This window comes from Perca fluviatilis, chromosome 16 (genome assembly GCF_010015445.1).
Source record: "Perca fluviatilis chromosome 16, GENO_Pfluv_1.0, whole genome shotgun sequence".
In the NCBI taxonomy this organism is placed as follows: domain Eukaryota; kingdom Metazoa; phylum Chordata; class Actinopteri; order Perciformes; family Percidae; genus Perca; species Perca fluviatilis.
Genome location: NC_053127.1, coordinates 7,122,819 through 7,146,635, shown reverse-complemented (window position 1 = coordinate 7,146,635; position 23,817 = coordinate 7,122,819). Strand labels below are relative to the sequence as shown.

The window sequence follows — 23,817 nt, the reverse complement described above, 5'->3', positions numbered from 1 at the left end:
TCATTCTGATAAAATAGCTGCAGTTTCCCCCACACAATTAAGTTTTCTTGATTCGATTTGTATTGGTAGCTAGCTAGCTAGTTGACCAGTTAAGCTAACATTAGCCAGCAGCTAAATCCACAATATCACAATATATTTCACGTCAATGTCACTTTTTTTGATGTTTTCAGCACCAGGAGGGAAAGGGGTTTGTTGTAACGTTACTCAACACCGCTGAGAGACTAACTTCGCGTCTGGGGGCGGCCGCCGAGTATCTGGCTGGCTGAGCTTTGATCATTTTATAAAGTGATCAACAGGGCCCAGAGGCTATGTGGCGTCCCACTGCTCCTAATATCATGCTTAGGATGGGTTAAATGCAGAGATTGAATTGAACTACATTGCACTGTAAGATTGTATGTATTGAATAAACTTTCTTTCTTACTCTTTCATGAGAGATACACAGGTTTGATAAGAGATGTACTAGCGTCAGAGTTCAGCGAAAGTAGAAATTAAAATGCACCTTTTTTGCTTCTGTTAGAATGTGTCTACAGTATCATTCTTCCCTTTTGTTTTAACTCAGCATTTTGTTGTCTTTTTTTACATGTTGATATTGTTCACATATACACAAGAGGTAAGTTGGCCCTAACCCCCAGCTGGAATGCAGTAATGCAGTTTCTAGAAGTCAATAAGGAGAGTAACGCTTTGGCTGCATTGAAAGCGTAGCGTATGCGCAACCCGGTCTCACGGCAGTTCGTGTAAATATCATTGTTATTCTTAATCTATTGATACGTGTTCACAGAGACGTTTTTCTCGTTTTTTTACGTCTAAATATCACGTTATTTTCTTGGGGAAAAGACGCCGGGAGGCGGCCGAAAAGGAAGCTCCATAAGCCGGGAGGCGCCCGCCCCAATAATGGGATGGCGCCCGCCCCAATAATGGGATGGCGGAGGTTGGGTTTAGGAAAAACATTACGGGGAAAGGGCGCCTTAAACACCGGGTGATGCGCCACAGTAAGACGCGGGACAAAACGCCACACGCAGGGACGCCATCCCCGGGAAACAAAGCGCCACACGCGGGATGCGATCCCCGCTCGCCCGGGTGAAAGTCCTGTGTTGTTTGACCCATCCACCACCCCGACCAACCTCCCTACGCGGATTTTCGGCTTTTTATATCACTCCCTACCATTTTCGTGCTGTGGCCACAAAATATGGTTCCCATTGAAATACATTACTTCACATTTTCGTGTTGTCCACCACGTAAAAACCGACAAAAACGTCTCCGTGAACACGTATCAATAGATTAAGAATAACGTTGACATTTACACGAACTGCCGTGAGATCGGGCTGGTATGCGGACTGTTCGCGGAGCTTATGGGCACAGCAATGTATCCTTTAACTGGTTACACCTGCTGCGCACACACGGCGTAAAATTGAGCGAGTCAAAGGAGACACGGTGAGCTTTTCATTTGGGACTGTTGTTATTTCTTCAGTTTTTGGTGTCCCGGCACAGGGACGTACGTTACGTGTGCAATGTAGCCGGCCCGTGAGAGACAGGCTCTTTGAGTTTAATTAGGTTTTTGTGCTTATGTATGGAACAAAAAGGTGGCCTTCTCCTTTAAGCAGACTTCCTCTACTGGAGTGTTATTGTGATTTGAGCATTGAGCTGATTTTTTTTTATTTATTTTTTTTAAAGACAGAAATTGCCAAAAAAAAAAAAAAAAGAAAAAACACTTAAAGGTTGAGCGCAGTTGGAGCCGAACACTCTGTCACCAGCTTTGGCAGGAAAATGGTCACAATATAATTTGTACTGGCAGCTTGAATTATGAATATTTGCACCAGTTTACAAAATCACACAGGTTCAACCTTAAGGTTGGTGGCGGATAAAAGACACTTAAAGTAAAGGAGAGCATATATGTTGGCCCAATAAAAAATAAACGTCGTAGTGACTGCATTGCTGTTACGTTCTATCAGGCAAGACGAGTCTATAAATGTTTTCTTCAACGCTGCGCTGGCCGCTCAGAGCCGTAAACAAAGCAAACAGCTCATTAGGCAGCAGGCTTTACACTCAGCCTTTTCCATTAAGAGCCTGGCGGTCAGTGCTGTGTTTTGATGAAGGTGGCCACCAAACCATTAAACCAAACACCGGGCTCGCTGAGTTTAACAAACTGTGGTTCAAGCCCAGGGTTCACATGGTCTGCAAAACAGGATGTGAAGCTCGAGGAAGCTTGTTAGGAAGTCAGCCGCGAGTCAGAGATGGGGACTCGAGTTTGAGACTCGGACCTGAGTCGCACTTAAAGCTATAGTGCGTCGTTTCTGTCTCCCCCATGACCAATTCTAAGCAATGACGACAACACCGTCGCCGCATCCCAACCCAGTCTCACGGCAGTTCGTGAAATGTTCACGTTATTTAATTCTCGTTTGTTTTGCTTGGCGGCCAGCACGAAAATGTAAACCAATGTATTTCAATGGGAAGCACATGTCCTGATCACAGCACGACTACGGTAGCGAGTAGTATGAAATGCCGAAATGCCGAAGCCCCTCGCAGATTTTGATCCGGCCCTCATATCAATTTAGGTTCACCATAAATGTTGGCACACATAGCTTTTGTCACTTTTCTGAAGTTTTTGTCACTTTTGCGGACGCTTTTTTCAACGTTTTTGCCACTTTTACAGAGTTTTTTTTGTGCTTTTTCTATTGTTTTTTTTTCCTCGATGTTTTAGTCACTTTTTCCAAAAAAAAAAGTGCCTCTTTTTCAGAGTTTTTTTGCGGCTTTTTTCAATGTTTTTGCCACTTTTTCAGACATTTTTGATGCTTTACTTGGATTTGACGAAAATAGTACAAAATGTAGAAAATATACTTAGTACACTTTATTAAAGTATATTTTTAATAGAATTTCACCTGGGTGCATACAGTTCATAATCAAAGTTTTTTATGTTGTTTGTATTACTTTTACTTCTAATACTTAAGTACCTTTAATATCAGATACTTTAAGACTTTTAGAGAGGAGGTTGTGTGGTCCCGCATCCTATCTGGGTGGCTCAGAGAAGTGATGCTGTCATGCTGACAAAGGGCTTTACAATCCAGGCAGCACAAGTGATAAAACGTTCCCCTTGTTGACGTTGGGAAATGGGCTTCCATTCAGAAAACTAGGCAGATTGTCGGATGGCCTGCAAAGACTCGGCGGATGTGGATGTCTGCGCTACCCCGATTACCCTCCTAAACACGGATATGTGGTGGAAAATGGGTGGATGGAATTGATGGGAAAAGGACTGATCTTTTTCTGTTTTTGTGTAGGCCGGAAATCCAAAAAGTAAACTGCCAACCGCATGGTCACGTTCCTCCACCAGCTTATCAGACATTCTCCGGACGTACGTGAAGGTTGAACGCCGCAAAGCTCTCTGCGACTTGCCGGGGTTAACAGGCTCTTGAATGGCTCAACAAACCGAGCGACTTTCTGTCTCACCTGATGCAACATTAGAGACACATTTTTCTTTTCAACTTCGGGCAGAAAGTCAGTCATTGTCATTCGGGACAGGAAGACGTGCTTCCTTCTTATTCTCGTTTTCTCCCACTCACAGATTGCGTCTTCAGAAATCAAACCATTTTTGATAAAAAAATGATTTGGAGGGCCCCCGTATTGTAAAATATTCATGAATTCTGAATTATGTGAAGAGGGGGAACCTATCAGTAAAATGGACAATTTTCAAATAATCTCTTATGATGTTGGGAGTCGAGAAACCTGAAACCTTTTTTTTTTTTTTTTATTCCAGCTGGAATTTTTTTCCTTGACTTCAGCTAGGATTTTTTTTCACTTCACATCTGGAAAGCTTTTTTAACTGTACTATAGAATAGTAAAAAGCCCTCACACACACACAGCACTCCCCTGAGCCTGTCATGTGAGTACACTCAGAGTGACAGACAGCAAACAGAGAGGAAAGAAGAGAAGGACAGAGTGGGCGAACAGAGAGCAAAGCGGAGAGAGGGAATGAGAAAGAAGTGTGGAGAAGAAAGGAGGAGATGGGTATGTAAGACGTAGGCAAAAAGCCGGTGCGTGGCTTCGCCCCCCACTTTACGCTCCCTTTGTGTTGCCATTCTTAAACTACGTTTTGCTACGGGGAACAACAACCGGAACGTCCGAGCTAGCAAGCTAAGAATATTGGATTCGGAGAAAATTTGGATGGTGCAACAAGGCGGGCCTGCTTGGTTCTTTCGGTGAATGATTGTAAAGATTTACAAATAATATGTGGGTACACTTTACTTGAAGGTACCTACATAAGAGTGACAGGACACTGTCATGAACGCGTCATAAACCTTATAAAAAAAGTAGGGCTGTCAGCATTAACGCGTTAATCACGTTGCGATTAAGGGCCGAGCATAAAGTGTAAATTTTTTTTAATCGCATTAATCGAATGCTGCCATTTATTTACTTATCATCAAGCTGCCATACATCCTAGTAAAACACCCTCCTGTTCCTGGCTGCAGGCATGATGGAGAAATGCAGCAGCAACACAATTCTGAATGGCGCTTTTTATTTTCCAAAACTCCCGGACGGCTCGTAGACAAGTCGAAAGCCATGTGCACATTGTGTAAAGCCAAATTAAAATATCACCGAAGCACGTCTAGCGCGCTCCAGCTGCCAGCGTAAGAGCTAGCCTAGTCCAGTTACCGGCTGGTGCTAGGTCGATCCCAGGCAGAGCACTGTTTTGGAGAGTGCTACTCGCCGACCTGTTATTGAAACCAAAGTGCAAACACTGTCTCATCAACCGGTGATCACTGGACGTCAGAGAGTAATCACAATTATTTAGAAGTTACTGCACACTATATTGACTCTGATAAATAGGGTTGGGTACCGAAACGTGCCGACCTAAACGGTAGTAACGAGACCTAATAAGAACGAAAATTGCTTTTGCTAAATCTACTTTACACTACACCTGACAGCAGGTAACGTTAGCCTACCTTTAGCTAGCAGCTGGATTAAACAGGGTTAAAATGCTGACAGCTAACGTTAAACAGTGTAAAGTGTGACTGTATTTAACTGTAGAGGATTCCAACACTGGGACATAACAGTCTGCTCTGCAGCGCAGCAGCTGCCGTTGTCGGAATTAAACAGCACAGACGGTGCGTTCACTTAAAACAGGTAGCCTCGTGGTGCATTCACAGTAATTGTAAAATTCCCTTTTCCCATGTGGTGGTTGTTTTTGTCGTTCAACAGCAATTTACTGGTGAAGTAAGTTATTGTTATAGTTATTACATTGTTATTAAATCTTTAATTTTGACCATGGCCTTAACAATAAACAAGTTGCTGACTGTTGTTTAGTACCCTTCTTTTTTTCTTTTTTCTTCTTTTCTTTACAGTAAATCAATAATAAACTAATACAAATCTTAAAATCAAGTTCATAAAGTAACTTTCTTTGCACTCATTTGATTCCCAATCAAGATACACTGGTAAGAATTGCTTTCCATTGTTAATATGTACTTAAAAACAGTTCTGAAATGCAAAATAGAATTTTAATCATGTGATAAAACATGCGATTAATCGCGATTAACTATAGAAATTCAGCGATTAATCGCAAAAATATTAAGCCCTAAAAAAAAGTCATAAACGTTTATGACATAACGCTTGTTATAGTAAGTGTCATTCGGTTTTTGTCATGACAAGTTATGGTTAGGGTTCATGTGTTCATGACACTGTCATGTCACTCTTATGTAGATATCTTCAAGTAAAGTGTTACCAAATATGTTTACAGCATTTCCTCTCTAAATGGGACCTTTTGGGTCCGATTGGTGGGATTGCTGTGGACAAAGTACACACGGAGATACACTGGGAAGAACCCTTGGCAGATTTTGATCTGGCCCGCATTATCAATTTAGGCTCGCCATAAATTTCGGGCCACCTACTTTTATTGTCACTTTTTCGGACAGTTTTGTTGCTTTTATCAACGTTTTTTGTCGCTTTTTTTCTATGATGGCTGACTCTTTTAGAGCTTTATTTCGACCAAACTGTAAGTGAGAAGACTATATGAGACATGCAATAATAACGTCAAAAATATTTGACTTTTTGATTAAATAAAAGCCCTTCATTAAACTAAACATGTCTGGCCCTGAGTGAAGTTGAGTTTGACGCCCCCTGGTTTAAACTCTGTGGCTGTCTCTCACGCACACACACACGCACAAGCACACACACACACACACACACACACACACACACACACACACACACACACACACACACACACACACACACACACACACACAGACAGACAGACAGACAGACAGACAGACAGACAGACATTCCCCCTCTTGATTCAATCTGCTCCCACAGCCCCAAAACAGAATCATTTACCACACAAGTTGCAAGACCACAATCAAAACTGTGTGTGTGTGTGTGTGTGTGTGTTTGTTTGAAAGCTGATGAGTGTGTTATTCTCTTTCTGACAAAGCTGCAGGGACATGAGGAGGAACTCTGTGTGTGTGTGTGTGTGTGTGTGTGTGTGTGTGTGTGTGTGTGTGTGTGTGTGTGTGTGTGTGTGTGTGTGTGTGTGTTCCCAGGTTCCCACCCCCATCTCCCCACTGGGCTGTTTAGTTTGGCCCATCGCTGATCACTGCAGAATAAACACCAGGCTTCACAGGGCTCAGAGCCTCGACGTCTTCTCATTTTCACTTTTAATCATCTTTATCCTCAAGAACCACTTTATTATTTAAGGCTGTTTGACTGTAAGAAGAAAAAAAAAGAAATTGCATAATTAGTTGTCTGCGTGTGTAAATAAACAGTGCTAGCTTCTGGGTCTCCCTCCGAAGGAGACATGCTCTGACAGGAAATTATGCGTTTCATATTTTAAGTCTTTTTCTGTTGTAGAATTCACACTTATTTTATTTTTTCATAAACCCAGTGGTGGCAAATGGATTAAAACATGTCGTTCCAAATTAAAAGCCAAAAAAACAACATTCAAACTAAATTTGAAAAAAGTTATATAAAGTTTGTTAATCCACTTCTGGCCTCACATCTATGAACGGGACGACACACACACATAACTTAATAAAATGTTGCGCCTCAAACACTTAATTTCCTGCATTCTGGTGAATTTGTATGCAACAACTCTGCATCAATATGTGGTGCAACGTCTTTAATTATTATTATTCTCCTGCATTGCTCAAAACTTTCTGCATATTCAAAACATCACAGGAGAAAGAAAAGAGACGTGCACTGCGAGGTTAAGATGGTACGGTCCACTGTAGGGGTGTCTGAAATCATTGGGAAACATTAAAATGTCCCATGGCATGAAAATTTCAAAAGTTTTTTTAACATTAATATGCATTACCCCAGCCTGCCTATGGTCCCCCAGTGGCTAGAAATGGTGATAGGTGTAAACCGAGCCCTGGGTATCCTGCTCTGCCTTTGAGAAAATGAAAGCTCAGATGGGCCGATCTGGAATCTTCTCCTTATGAGGTCATAAGGAGCAAGGTTACCTCCCCTTTCTCTGCTTTGCCGGCCCAGAGAATTTGGCCCACCCATGAGAGAGAGAGACATCATGGCTTTCAAACGAGCAAAGTGGCAGTTGGTCAAGGCCACACCCCCACAATCCATCTTGCCCCCCCCTCTCTCCTCCTCAATAGCTACAGACACAGAAATGGCACATCCTAAGGAAAGCTCATTGTGGGACTGGCTCTAGTGGCTGTAATTCTGCATCAAGGCTGAATTTCGGGAAAGAGACTTCAGATACAGTATTAGGGGACCACTAAGGTCTATATAAAAGAGACTTCAGATACAGTATTAGGGGACCACTAAGGTCTATATAAAAGAGACTTCAGATACAGTATTAGGGGACCACTAATGTCTATATAAAGAGACTTCAGATACAGTATTAGGGGACCACTAAGGCCTATATAAAAGAGACTTCAGATACAGTATTAGGGGACCACTAAGGTCTATATAAAAGAGACTTCAGATACAGTATTAGGGGACCACTAAGGTCTATATAAAAGACTTCAGATACAGTATTAGGGGACCACTAAGGTCTATATAAAAGAGACTTCAGATACAGTATTAGGGGACCACTAAGGTCTATATAAAAGCCTCCAAAGAGCACCATGTCATGGGACCTTTAACAGGTAAGAAGGATATAAACATGTTCTTAGCCCCCTGAACGGTTATTTTTACCTGTTTTCGGGAGTGGGTTCTTTGATATTTTTTAAGGTGGTCAAATCCTCCTCTTCTAAATTTTTTTTTCTACGCCTATGTCTACGAGGACTAATGGTGACCTGCAAATACTACATGTGAACAATTAAACGGGATTACCATAGAAACTGTAATCACCACTGAACTTCAGATCAAACTTGGTGGCTCGCCTCACTGCTGACGTTCTGCCGTGACGGCAGTCCAACACGCCAAGTGCAAAGGTTAATTGTAGTCCCGAGACAGATTGTATTTGAAATTCAACAGGAACAAAACAATGCTCATTCTGCAAAGGCTCAGACACTGTGCAGCATGGTGGCCTTATAAAACCTGAACAAATACCTCCTGTCACATTAAAGTATCGGGTGGAGCCTTTTTTCTTGCTGAAGAGCAGAAACACAATGACTTCAGAAACATCCCTTGAAGTCTATTAAACCTCCTATAAATTTGGATTTAATCAAAATGTCCTTTTAAATCCTTTGTCATCGTCTCCCACTCTGACAAAAACCAACATCTCAACAGAAATACAGACAGAGACGCTTTTTGCTCATTCAAGACCATTATTTTAGGACCGCAACCAGGGCCGGATTGGGACTCATTTTCAGCCTTGGAGTTTCATGCCTTAGACCGGCCCACTTTAGTTCACGACTGACTATATTAAAATAATGTAATTAAAAATATAAGTCTGCAATAGGCGCACTGTTCTCTACAGCCTTGTAATTCATTCCATCATCATTTCCAAATTGGGTTAGGGTTAGGGACTAAAAATCGTCATTTTGCGTCATCTGAGGCTTTTTCCCAGACCCACAATACAGAGATCTCCCCTCTGAGGGGGACATGAGGGAGGGAAGCACGGTCATTCAAAAATACTACCAAGTTTCTACTGATACAAAGCTTAATGCTAATCTGTGAAGTTTCCCTTTAACTACCTTAACGTTAGCTTACTTACCGGCCTCGTCGTCTTCATTTGTTTTTTTGAGGAAAATGTGCTAAGTTTAGAACATTTGGCCGCGTCAGTTTCCAAAGCTTTCTTCTTTTTTATTCTGGCCTTTTCAGTGCCGCCTTTGCGCTTCCTGTTATCCATTTTTATCTGACTTTTTTTTATTTTGAGCAACTTGCAAGGTGCCGTGTCGGGGGCGGGGCCAGAGAGTCAAAAGATAATCACGTCATCATTAACCTGCAGGCTGCACTCTGCGAGAAAATATTAAATAAAAAAAGAGTAAAATAATAAATAAAAAAGTGGGGCTGCTGTAAGTGCAGGCAGCCTAGGGACAGCATCCATATTTAAACCCAGTGCCATGACAACAACGGCCCTCGCGGCCAAAAAAACAGACCGGCCCACCGGGAATTTTCCCGGTGCTCGATTAGGCAATCTGGGCCTGACCGCAACTAACGATTATTTTAATTGTCGATTAATCGATTTGTTTGTTTGGTCAATAAAACGTCAGAAAATGGGGAAAAATGGGGATCAGTTTTTCCCAAAAGCCCGAGATGACGTCCTCAAATGTCTTGTTTTGTCCACAGCCCAAAGATATTCAGATTCCCGTCCCAGAGGAGAGAAGAAACTAGAACATGTTCACATTTAACAAGCTAGGTTTCCTCGCATCGTAGTTTTCCTTGGATTGGGGTGGCACCTAAATCATGGTTGCAGCTGCCGCCGGTGTCCTGCTCACAGTCCTGCTACGCCCTACTATGCCCTACTACGTGTGCTACGCCCTACTATGTCCTGCTATGCCCTGCTACGCCCCCATACGCCCTGTTATGCCCTGCTATGTCCTACTATGCCCTTTTATGCCATGCTATGCCCTACTACGCTCTGCTACACCCTGCTATGCCCTACTACACTGTGCTACCCCCTGCTATGCCCTGTTATGCCCTGCTATGTCCTACTACATCTGCTACACCCTGCTATGCCCTGCTACCCACTGCTACGCCCTGTTATGCCCTGCTATGCCCCACTACGCTCTGCTAAGCCCTACTACGCCCTGCTATGCCGTGCTATGCCCTACTACGTCCTGCTATGCGCTGCTACGCCCTACTAGGCCCTGCTACCCCCTGCTACGTCCTACCACGCCCTTTTATGCCATGCTATGCCCTACTACGCTCTGCTACACCCTGCTATGCCCTACTACGCTGTGCTACCCCCTGCTATGCCCTGTTATGCCCTGCTATGTCCTACGACGTCTGTTACACCCTGCTATGCCCTACTATGCCCTGCTACGCCCTGTTATGCCCTGCTATGCTCTACTACGCCCTGCTATGCCCTACTACGCTCTGCTAAGCCCTACTACGCCCTGCTATGCCCTGCTATGTCCTACTATGCTCTGCTACACCCTGCTATGCCCTACAACACTCTGCTACACCCTGCTATGCCCTACTACACTCTGCTATACCCTACTATGCCCTGCTTCCCCCTGCTATGTCCTACTATGCCCTTTTATGCCATGCTATGCCCTACTACGCTCTGCTACACCCTGCTATGCCCTACTACACTGTGCTACCCCCGGCAGAGTGTCTGGGTCTGTCCGAGGTTTCTGCCTAAAAGGAAGTTTTTCCTCGCCACTGTTGCACTAAATGCTTGCTCTTGGGGGAATTGTTGGGTCTTTGTAAATTATAGAGTGTGGTCTAGACCTACTCTAACCCTAACCCTATCTGTAAAGTGTCTTGAGATAATGATTGTTATGATTTGATACTATAAATTAAATTGGAATCAGATAACCTTTTTTTTCATTAAAAATGACTCAAACCGATGATTAGATTATCATAATTGCCAATCAATTTAATAGCTGGCAACTAATCAATTAATCTTTGCACCTCTACATTATTTATTTGTGTTTTACCATGAAGTTCAGTGTGGATATTTGCACACATAGTTCAGCCAGGCTACGCATTTCCGCCTCTGGATTTTTAATTCCAACTGGCACCTGAAGTTTCTGGAGACCGTCACCGCTGTCAAACTGGTGAGGAGTCCGTCCAGGCGCAAGGAAAAAGTTACGCCAAAGTTTACAGAGTGCGTCTGGCAAAGACTGTGCTGGAAAGAGCCATCGCCTGCGAGGCTTTGAATGGAAGACCATATTTGGGCTGTGAATTATGACAACTTTTTAGCGGGGGAGTAAATATTAGGACAGGGGGATACTCCTGTGGAGAGACAGCGAGACAGCGAGTGCTGAAAAGAAAAAGTGAAGACCAAAGCGAAAGACACGAGATGAGGGAATAGAGCAGCGATTCTCACGGGCCGTGTTCACACTGCAGCTAAATACGGTCATCACTCCTCAGGAGACGCAAAGCCGGTTCAGTTCACACACAGTTCGATTATGAAAAAGAAGAAAGTGAGAGCGTTCTACCACCAGAGTAAACAAGTAAGCCACTTCAACCAACTGGAGTGCAGACTGGGTTGGTTCCAGCAGAGCCACTCTCTCTTGTGCATTCACTGCCACTCTACACAGCAAAAAAAGCAAAAACGTACGTAAGCATAATCATCTAATTTCTAGCAAAAGTATCTAATAACACTTAATGTAAGACACAATCACAACGAGTCATATTTCAGTGAGATACAGGGACTTGGTTTAAGACAATGCATCCTAAAAGGACCAGTGTGTAACGTGTGTAGTTGTTCATTATCAAAATCTGTGTTGCCCGTTCACAAACTTGTCCTTTTTCATGAATATTTACCTCCACCATCAATTCCAAGTATTCCTTTTGGCTTGAAATTTTACATTTGCATTCACATGAACTGGGGTAGACGCTCCAATACGTTAGCCGTTAAGGGACATACAGGACATACTGCTCCGCCTTTCGCGTTTTCGCTGTCACATTATCAACTCACAGGTGCTGCTGATGCTGCTAAAGGGTATCGTAGCTTCCCGGCCCCGGTGGCAAGTTTGAAGACGGAAACATGGAGGACCACACATATTCAAAATCCAAATTTCAGGAACAGGAGTCTTCTTCTTCGCCCAGAAAAAAAGGAAAAGGATATTGAAAAGAGCAAGAGACCGGCTTTTTGAAGCGTGAAGGCTACCGTAGCTGTAATACCTACTTTGAACTGCGTGATGCGAGAGAGTTGATTGTGATATATGAGCTCAACGCTAGATGGGAGAAATTCCCACACGGTGGACCTTTAAATATCTTGTTAAGTTATAGTGTTTAACCCTCGTGTTGTCCTTGGGTCAAATTTGACCCATTATCAAAAAGTTTCTATATCAGAAATTTGGGTTTTCTTACAACCAAATTGTCAAAAAGAAATAACGTGGATGGTTCCATACAATGCTCTTCACAAGTAAAATAAATGATCAGTTCACCACTTTCATTGAATTTGGGTGTTTTTAATCAATTATTAAATGTGACATCCTCACATTTTCAACCGACTTATGGCAAAATGATCTGCAACAGTCTGTTGAAGTTGAACAGTTTGTCAGCTGTTCATGTCGACAAGAGTCCACACAGCTGGACAAAATGATGCACAAACAACATATATACTTTCAACTAACTCCATTGTAAACCCACCAGCTGCATTATTAGACACTCAGAGCAACTGACGTAGTGTAAAGAGAGAAAAAGTCTGCAATCTTCGTGTCCCGTGTCAAACCAAAAGTCAACGTTGGCTTTTTGAAAGTTACGTAAGGCTAAGTACGTTAACATCTACTCCTTAGGTAACATTCTTAACTAATGCCACAAGCATAATTTATGTAACAAACGTATAGGCTAGGGCTGTGCAATTAACCAAAATCGCGATTAGAATTTCGGCTCCTAACAATCGTTAGAAGCACATTACGCTTTGCAAGTTTGATGCCGTGCCTCTCTCTCTTTATGCATGTTTTAAATCAATAAGACATTTTCACAGCACATGGAAATAAGTGGACATCCATGGTATTTAAAATTGGATAAATGTATGCAAAGTACACACGGTTAATGCAACACCACTGCTGTGAAAAAAAAACTAAAAAAAACTCCCTCTCTCTATGCTTTTGTGTGTGCAACAGGATTATGAAGCACAGGGTTACATAATCCATCTCAGCCAATCAGTGAGCATGACTGCTCTAACGTCATAGAGTTGTTGATTTAACACATACACACACACACACACACACACACACACACACACGCGCACACACAAACACAGCTGGAGCCAGGTATCAGCTCTCACAGGAAAAGCAGAACCAGCTGTCTGAATTCGACACACACACACACACACACACACACACACACACACACACACACACACACACAAAAAAATACCGTTCCCACCCACACACACACACACACACACACACACACACACACACACACACACACACACACACACACACACACACACAGTCACAGAATCAGAGGTATTCCTTAAGTTTTAGGAGGCGCTCAGAGAGTCTGGACTTTAACATACAGCAGAAGGATTATTGAACCATCAACTTTTTCAGTTTATCACCGAAGTTCATTCAAACCCCTGAAGTAGCGGTTTTGAATTTTGCAGCTTCGTAACTAAAAGCTTCTCAGCTTAGGGACCTGCCTCACCAGTCCTGCAGCCTGCTGATCATTTACCTTAAATATTCCATACTGTGCACGCACGCACGCACACACACGCACTATTACGCACATTTTGCTATGACATGGGTTTAGGGTTATAAATAAAGCACCAGTATAGTCCGTCAGAACTGTTGTTGGACGGTCGAATAGCTTTGGAATTTCCAGATATGTTTCATAGTATAGATTAAAAAATGTAAAATACCAATAAAAGACAAATAGTGAGGGAACGTAATAAGATGCCGAATAATGCACCGCAGGGCCTCAAAGCAAGAACTAAAAAGAAAAGAAACCTGACAAAAACAATGAATGGTTAAACTACCAAATTATATTTTTATGAGAGCAGCAAAGATGAATTGATTGTCAGCTGTTACAGACGCTGTTACGGACACTTTTATCCAAAACAACTTACAATTGCTATATATCCGAGGTCACATGTCACTGGAGCAACTAGGGGTTAAGTGTCTTGCTCAGGGACACATTGGAAATCAAACTCAGATCTATCTATATATCTAGTCACTTTGCGACGAGTGCAGATGTGAGTTGCGCATGCGTCACTTTGCGACAAGTAGCCTACAAGATGCTAACGGCTTTTTGAGCTAACGTTAGCAATCAAACAATCCTAGATAGCTAAAACACTTTTGAAATGACTGCTGGCTACAAGTTAGCAATCAAACACAACAAAGGCTGTCACTTGAATGGCGTTTTGAGCCAACGTTAACAATCTAACAATCATAGATAGCTAAAACGTTTTTGAAATGATTTCCGTCTTCTGTTATTGAATGTAAAGAGAAAAGTTTATTATTTTATGGACTTCACAAATTTCAGTAAGACACGTTATGCCGTAAACCGTTTAAATCTGAGCATGCGCGACTCACATCTGCGCTCGACTCCGATTCCAACTAGCCTACTGCTCCGAATAAGTGACAAAATAACGCCAACATGTTCCTGTTTACATGTTGTGATATGCTTTTACTATCTAGTAATTGTTGACTCTATTACTCCAACTCTGAGCGAACTCCAGGCGAACTCTCTGCTCCTCACCACAGGGCTTCAGGTGCTGCTAGCAAATCACTCCGCCCAAGTAGCAGAAGTAGCAGTGCTTCGCCTTTCTGAGAATATAGTTCCCAGTTTATATACGGTTAGAAGATGGCTGTGACTCATATGACCTTGTTATTTGTACACCCTGCGACTATACAAATCACAACATGTAAATAGGAACACGTTAGCGTTATTTTGTCACTTATTGGGAGCAGTAGGCTAGTTGGAACCGGTTACCTCCAGGATCTGTGCTAGGGTTAGCTAGCTCTGGGGGCGTCAGACAGAGTTACAACACGCCCGGAGATGAGAAGGGTATGTATGGACTTGTCTAACTCTGGGGGGATACTGTGAATAAGCTAAAGTCCCAATAAGTCGCCGTGTTCCTTTACATGTAAAACGGAGGGGATTTGGGAATGCTCATTGCAGCAAAAACTTGTGGATATTTTTGTGAAAAATGAATGTCTCAACATAGAAACACACGTTCATCTATAATGTGTTCAAACTCAATACCTCTCAACAATTGTCAAACTAAATCAATGTATAAAAAAATATATAAAAAAAAAAAAAAACACAACAGCAAATGGCACCTCTACAGGTTGCTATTGTTAGACCTTCATACAGTCCCTCATGTTTACACCTCAGACTTGCTCTGCACATGGCGGCAGCAGGTGAAGGCCAAGTGTCGCCCTCTGGGTCACCGTGGCATTTTCACAGCCAGTTCAGAGAATTAACCTTCCAGTCGCGCAGGCACGCACACGCGCACGACGCACGCACGCACGCACACGCCACACACACACACACACACACACACAGGCCACAAAAATACCTCCAGGGAAATAAAACAAAACCATTCCCTGCAGCTTCACTTTAACCACACACCATTTTCTCACCACACAGCACAGCTCGGTGCCCCAGGCTGGCTGATCTATTGAAACCTGCTTCGTGTTAATAGTGATGAAACTCTGCCAGACGCCCGCTGAGGAGGGTGAGCGTCAGACCGGAGACCTCCTGACCTCCTCAGGATCTGTCAGACGGAGAGAGAGCTAATAGCTCTCGGTGTGGACAACACGCTGAGACCGCTGGATGTTTGGAGCGGAGAACTCCGTTTAGCACCCCTGAGTATCAGTAAGTGAACCCCTCACTCACGGTGCGCCTCACACATACACACACTGGGAAAACACTCGGCGTCAGCGAGACGTGAAACCACAATCGGTCACAGCTACAGATCACATGCTGGTGGTTTGTTAACGGAGCTGCATTGCAACTGTATGATGGACAGAAACAAGCAGGAGCAGACCGGGATATCACGACAGCTTTTTGGAATTGGTTTAGAACTGGGCGATATGGGAAAACAAAAATCTAATATAACAATAGTTTTTACCAAAGACATTGATTTCGATATTGCAGCGATATTGTAGGGTTGACTATTGGTGCGTTCACAAAATATTTACACAATAAGAGTTTTGATAAATAATCACCAATCATGTGGATACAATGACTAAGTGGGTAAAGGCAAATAATAGAACAGCTAGAACAGTCTGATAAGTTCAAAAATGACATCACTTCATTGTAATGCAGCCTTTAAAACCAGGGAAAAGACAACACAATATTGCAATATCCAAAATTGAAGAGGATATCTAGTCTCATATATCGATGTCAATATAATATTGATATGTTGCCCAGCCCTTAATTGGTTTGAGAGATGTTAAAGGATAAGGCTGGTGTCATTTCATCTTTTAATTTATATCAACAATCCCCCCTGAAGAGATGAAAAGCAACAGAGATTTTATCCTCCCAACAAGTAGCAAAAGCCCGATGCAGCTCATGTCTCCATGCCACAGAAGTTCAGTGTGTCCAAAAACTATTAACCTTCTGACACCTGCGGGAGAGTCGGCACTCCCGGCCAAAATTACTGTCTTTAAGAGGCTGTAGCGGGTCATGTTCTATGGCTAGAGGTAAGATACTGGCATCATATGAAACTACAAGGCCTACGGCAACCAGTGGTACCAACCATGTCTAGCTTCTCTCTAATAACGCTCTTATTTAACACTTTTTGCAGAAATCTCCAAATGCCGCCAAAAGTGTTTGAAACTAAACCGCAACAACACTTTTTCTATGGTGTTCCTTAGGGTATTTTTGTCTTAATGTGGTATTTTGGAGGGATTTTTGACCATTTACAGTACCGGTTTCTCATTTAAGTAAATGGGCAAGTGTATCCAAAACCTTGGTACTGGACTGGTACTCTATATCAATTCTTGACCCCTTCTTGGTCAAAAATGGGTAAAATGTGCACCAAATATGTGTAACAAATGGTAATAGCCCCAAAATTGCTGCAACAACTTATGAGACATAATTGAGCATGGGGTTGGCATCATAAACGACCATCATAATGTTCTAAAAAGGTGCCTAACCAAAACATGTTAATTACAGATTCATGAAAAACACTAATTGACACAGTGTTGAGCTCAAACTAATCCAAGGTTCCCAGCTTTCAGATGATGTATATCACTTTTATGTAAAATATACTTTTGACCTGCTATCGCCCCCTTAAACATCCCCTGTACCTCATAAAAAAAAGACAAAAAAGGGGTCTATGTGGGTCTCAGAGGGTTAAAAACACATACTCTTACATGAATGCTGTTTTAATTAATTAACTTTAGCTGAAGGAGAGATGTTCGGGACCAACTGGACCATTGGACAATTGGTTCTTTTTTTAATCTTAGCTTCTAGCATTTTTTTGTGATCAACTTGGCTCCCAAAATCAGTAAATACATTAGATGTTGGAGTGAGTCTTCAGCTCCAGTATCAGTTTCTATAACGCTACCTGCTGGGTCTGGACACTTTTGTTTCTAATCAGAAGTGACATCACTGCATGAGAGCTGCATTTGAATTTCTCGTGTGAAAGAAATCCTATACGTATGACGAACGTATAGGAAAAATGAGAAGACAGTCAACTGTTTCCAAGTCCACTGCAGTCGGAAAATAAAAGAATGACAAGTTGTCAAATTCACTGGTAGATGTGCACCCAGGGACAGCACAAACAAGCATGATGGCACAAAGAAATAGAAAGCCAGATAGATAGCTACGCAGTATATATATATAGATATACACACACACACATTAGCTAGCAAAAATATAAAAGGCTTGATTTTGGAGTGATGAGTTGACTCAGAAAGAGCCAGATTGAGCGGGAGTTTTGTTGCATGGTACAGGTGACTGGTGCATTTTCCTATGATTGGTTTGCGGAATTTATTGCATAAAATGTGTAATAAATATCTGAGCAACGCCCAATTAAAACCCAATACCAGGAAAGTTAACAGAAACTTAAATGACAATATCTCGAATTTGGATTGAAACTAATTTCTAATACTTTCAGATACTTACTTTTATTTATATTAAGGCCTTAAATTACATAATTAGAAGGCTAATGTGGATTTGGGTTTCTCCAGTGGCTTTAATGACCTGATTTAACAAATTATTGGAGGCAGCAGCTGTATACGACTCTGAAATACATCTCAGCTTTTAAGTTTGTGCAGAAAACACCAAGAAACTTCACTTCATTGAATTCGCTGGTGCAGCCAAGGACTGACATTCCCAGAAAGTTTACTATTTCACAATATACACTATGCTGATATTGCAATAATCAAATAACCATATACCATAGTAGAATATTTTAACCTCATCTCCCATCCCTCATTTCAATTTCTTGAGTCATGCTGGGATGCAGTAAACGACCATTTTCTACTACTGGGATGCTGCAGCAACCTTGCGTGAACTCCCCATCCCAAGCTGCCAACCAGCTGCATAATCTACATTCACATCATAGCCCAACTCACCCGACAGCCGCCTCTCCCTCACGCTCCTCCAGAAGACATCCCAAGCCTTGTTGGTGGAATCTTTCACATGCTCGCTGAAGGATCTCCGCAGTGGAGTTTTCACCGCCGGCGTCTGAGCCATACTCCACACGTCCAAACAGTTACATATTCCAACTGAAAAACCATGCGTTTCTGGAGGGTTTCTAACCCATGTGGGCAGCGCGCTCCGTCATGGCTCATGCCGAGGGTGTGTTTGACTTAAGAGTTCAGCAAAAAGAGGAAGAGGGAGGAGGAGGAGGAGGAGGAGGAGGCAAGGGAGGGGGGGGGGGGTTGACACTTGATGCAAGAAGTCTGCATGTAATTTGTGAAAACACCGCTGTCCTCTCTCTCCCTACAGCGCACCTCCCTCCTCAGAAAGTTGTGTTGTGTGTGTGTGTGTGTGTGTGTGTGTGTGTGTGTGTGTGTGGGTGTGGGTGTGTGTGTGTGGGTGGTTTGAGCAAGGGGGAGTCAAAGAAAATGTGTGCGAAGAACTGTTTATGCGGATGAACAAACTATTATGGTGCGTCAATATCTGTGTGTTCTCAAGAGGATGGATGTGAACCAGAGAGAGTGTGTGAAGGGTTTTTCGTGTGTGTGCGTGTGCGCACTAGTGTGGGTTCTTAAAAGGATTTGGCCGGCCGAAGAGAGGAAATGACATCTAACCTGGGTTAAAGACATCAGCAGCACGCACAGACACACACACACACACACACACACACACACACACACACACACATAAAGAGAAACTTGAATTCTTTCTCCTTGACACACAAACATGCTTTCTCACACTTTCTCACGCATGCACGTGTGGTCCCAGTTGCTGTGTAATTTGAATGGCCAGCATTCAGAGACATGAGAGACATGCATCTTTAATTGGACTTGAGTACTTGGTTGACTTGTTCTGACTGTCTTGATTGACTTGGACTTGCCTTGGAATGACTTGAAATAGTTTTGAATAACTTTAGACTTGACTTGTCTGAAACTTAAGAAACGACTAAGGAATGACTTCTGACTTGACCTGGACTTGTCTTGTACTGACCCGAGACTTGACTTCAACCCATCTCGAACGACTCCAATCTTTACTTTGACATGTCTCGCATGACTTGTAGTTTCGCACTGCCAGACCTTCCTCCACAGCGCTGCGAAGAAAGGTCTGACTAGTCCACACAGCATTACGGTATCGGAGAAAAACGTGCTGTGGTTTACTGGCATGTCTTTAAAGTGCCCATATTATGAAGAAAAAAAAACAAACACTTTTTTGGGGATTTGGGGTGTTATTTTGTGTCTCTGGTGCTTCCACACGCATACAAACTTGGAAAAAAAAACATCCATGCTGTTTTGAGTGAGATACGGTTTCTGAATGTATCTTGCCTTCAGTCTCCGGGTGAGCTGGTCAAAATCGGCAGGGCTGTCTACATCATCGGACTAAACACTTGGGTGTCGCTAACCACTTTAGCTAATACCACAACTTCACTCAGTACAAGGCAGGATTAGCCGGGAGACTTCTTCTAAACGAGGGCGCACTTCCAACTTTGCGTGGAATACCTGCAGAACAGGGACATGGAAGTAGTTCTATGGTGTTGTAGCAGTGTTTTGCCATTGAGAACGAGGTGACTAACCGCTAGCAGCTCTAGCTTCTAGCTAGTAGTCCTTACCTAGCAAATTTTTTTGAAAATTAAAACCATGTAAACCTATTCTGGTATAACCTCTAAATACAATTATGAACCTGAAAATGAGCATAATATGGGCGCTTTAAACCAATCACAGTCGTCTTGGGCAGCGGTAAGCGCCGAACGGAGCGGTGGTGCCTTAATAGTCTCGGGAACAGTCTCGGGACTGTAGACTACATGACTTGAGACCTGACTCAAGAAGTGTCCCAAAAGACATAAAAAACAGCTTTGATTGTTAGAATATAGTCCACACAGTTCACGACATCATCATCATCATCATCATCATCAACATCATCATCATCATCACTCAAATCTGTTTAAACACATTTCCTCTCATGGGAAAGAGGATAAATAAACAGTACAGGTCAGGACTGCTGGGAAGGAGGAGGATAGAAACTGAGGGAAATGATGAATGGGAGGAGGAAGGAGAGGAAGAGAGGGGGGGATCGGAACTTAATGAGCGACATCCGTGTTATCAGTCGGAAAAGGGTAATGAGTAAATGAGCAGACCCTCCCAGAGAGGCTCAGTCCTATCTAGGGATTGAACCTCGGGTACAGTACCATTTAGTTCCAAGTATCATGCATTTGAGAACATTGGTGTAAATGTCATCTAACAGTTGGCGGTTCCCTCCCAACTAATACACATAAAATGTCTTAATACATTCCCCGCCATTGATGAGATATTCCGGCAATCTGTGTTTTTGCTGTTATATTGTAGGGGGCGCTCTTGCGGATCTTGTCAAGCCCTTGTCCCAACTCGACTGGCCATCCAGCCGAGGCGTTGGTGAGAAGATACAAGAAACACAAAGAAAACTAAAGGCCGAAGGACAATTACAGCCAAGTGTTAAAGATAAGATAAACTTGGGTGGGAAGCGCAAGTTGGAAATGTTCTGTGTTAAGTTGCCAAAACGATCACGTTCTCTAGTAGGGAAAAATGCAAAAATGTGTTTGTAATGAGTAACCCAGCAGAGAGCCAGTGGAATTAAACACATTAACATACACAGCACAGCTCTCTCCACACACACTCTGCAAGTCAAAGCCCACAGCTGTCAGATCAACAGCAGAATTCAGTACAAACGGCATGTTTTTTATTAATTAGTTAGTCATTTATTTTTCTAATAAATTTTTCACCTTTTATTTTGATTGCATTTACATTCATGCAGTGCGGGAAAAATAACTCTATGCTTATTGTTTAATTCGGTTCCCAAATCTTTGAGCAACAAGTGACAGTGTTGTAGTACTCGAGACTGGTCTTGGTCCTAAAGCTTTAGTGCGTAACTTTTTGATATTAATGAACATCTGTTAGATTCAAGCCATCGCCAAATGAGTTGCTACAAAGTTAAGTAAGACTATCAGCTCCACACAACTCTCTCTGGATTTCTCAGTAAGGCTATGTTCAGAAGATTGTGGCATCTGGCGACTTTCCCGCGCAGAAACTCGAGTGAAGATAATGACCTCTTCTGGAGAGTCCATCATGTTTTTTTAATCCTCCGTGTCCTCCTTGGCTACTAGCAACTGTGTGAAAAAGGTTGGGGGGGGGAGGCTTGTTCACAAATCACAACCTGCATCTAGAGCTACAAAGAGTAATAAATTAACCAATAAGTTGGCAAGTATTAAATTAATCACATCTGTTTTGATAATTGATTAATCAGTTTAAGTAATGTTTTTATGAAAAAAAGCTAAAATTCTTTGATTGCAACTTGTTAAATGTGAATATGTTCTAGTTTCTTCTCTCCTCTGTGACAGTAAACTGAATATCTTTAAGTTGTGGACAAAACAAGACGTTGGAGGACGTCATCTTGGTAATTTGAAAAACACAGATCGAAATTTTTCACAATTTTCTGAAAATAATCGACAGATTAATCGACAATGAAAACAATCATTAGTTGCAGCCCTAGCCTCATCTGTCATCAAATTTGTGCAGCTTTGAAAACGTTGAACTTGGCTTGAACTTGACAGCCTATACCAAGAAGTTTTGTCGGCTTCCAATTCCTCCGCAGCTAAACAGGCGGAGAGTTTTAACAGTTCAACAATAATGATTTCGTCAAGCTCCAAAATCTCAGGCATCCACTCACTGAAGTCTCAAACCTACTCGGCATATCTGACAGTGAACATTTCAGCCGCAGGTTTGGAACACCGTGCTCCGGTATCAAAGCGAGCTTCTTCTTCCTTTCTTTTTGTTTCCAAAAGCCTTTAGACCCAAGTGTGTCAGAACAAAAGCTCGCTATTTGAATATCAGCACAGCCTGAAGCTTGATCAATCCACTGCGGTGTTATGCAAAGTTAAAACCATTCAATGTCCCTATTACTGCATGCCTGCAATCCCCTCCAAGAGTTTCTCTGACGGCTTTTATAATATGCGTAATAGAAAGCAGGTTCTGCCAACCCCCCCCGCCCCCCGCCCCCTCTTCTTCCTCTGCTGGGAGGGTGATGGGAGACATCTTCTGGCACATTTGTTTACCCTTCAAACAAGACCTAAATTAGTTGCATTCCCAGCGGTTTTTTCAAACGCAGGTAATTAAATAGCACTCAGCTGCGTGCTGCGCCACTACGATCTGGAAAAAAAAAATAAATAAATAAAAAGCCAAGCAGCCAGCGAAATAGAGTGCACAGTCTTACCTGTGATAGAGCGCATCCATTTCATTAGCATGAGTCTAACTAATGCGCACATATCCAGAGTGACTCACCGCTCCGAGCAGGCAGGTGGGAGTTTGCTCGCTGACACTTTGACGGGCTGGCGGCGGCAGGATTCAGCCGTGTGGCCTTTGGTTGTCTGAGATGATCTGTCGAACCAAAGCGACACAATAAAAGTGACATTAAAGACACACGTGAGAGGCGTTAAAGCGGATCTTTAAAGTAACCCACTGGCTACAAATTGACACTAATGAAGTGGTCTCCCTTATTCCTAAGTAAACTCGTGCCCTTTCTTGTTTATTATTGGCATCAGAGTCAGTACAGTTGCCGAGTAAAGGCCTGTTCACACCGGGACGAATTTTGCGTGCGATATTCGCCGACGTTTAACGCCTCGTGTCTAAACAAAGGGCGCCAGTGTGAGTGCGCCGCGTCAAAAACTATCCGACCAATGAGATTGGCGCTTTTGCTCACGTGTCTGGAGCTTCTGAAGTTACAGGAAACACAACTTGGGGGCGCTCAAACACAAAACGGTCTTGCCGAGCACACATACGTAACGGCGAAGAAGATATACGCCAAGTAGCGTCTACACTGCCGGGAAGAAAAAAGACGAGGAAGATGCAAGGCAAGATGAATGTAGAGCTGCTGGTCTGTTGTGCGAACATAAGCACTTTATCAACAGCCTCTTGCAAAGAGACTGCTATGGAGTGGTATTCAGGAAATGGGCTTGTGGTGTTCATTTTGTTTTTACATAGTTTTTTTCCCACAACGTTTGACAATGCATCGTTTGTGTGCTGTAGTGGAAGAGGTAACAATGGAAAAGCCCTCAGAGATACATATACAAGAAAGCATCTAATGTCAGGGATGAATTTGATCAATATTTCACTCGGTCATCGTCAGCGATCGGGTGTACACAAAAAAGCGTTGAAAACGCTGGAATAACGCCGATATTCG

General features: G+C 42.7%; 1 protein-coding gene across 3 annotated transcripts in view; it reads right to left on the bottom strand.

The window, feature by feature from the left end:
• Nucleotides 1-23,064, bottom strand: part of si:dkeyp-23e4.3 (rho GTPase-activating protein 7) — a 159,951-nt gene extending 136,887 nt beyond the window's left edge. For 2 of the 3 annotated variants that reach the window (XM_039777632.1, XM_039777633.1), the window contains exon 1: nt 22,920-23,064. In XM_039777632.1, coding sequence (XP_039633566.1) covers nt 22,920-23,049 — 130 coding nt within the window. In that variant the 5' untranslated portion in view covers nt 23,050-23,064. Of the gene's footprint in view, nt 1-18,545; nt 18,735-22,919 lie in introns of those variants that run through there. The other variant, XM_039777634.1, reaches the window with a different exon arrangement.
• Between the last annotated feature and the right edge of the window lie 753 nt (nt 23,065-23,817).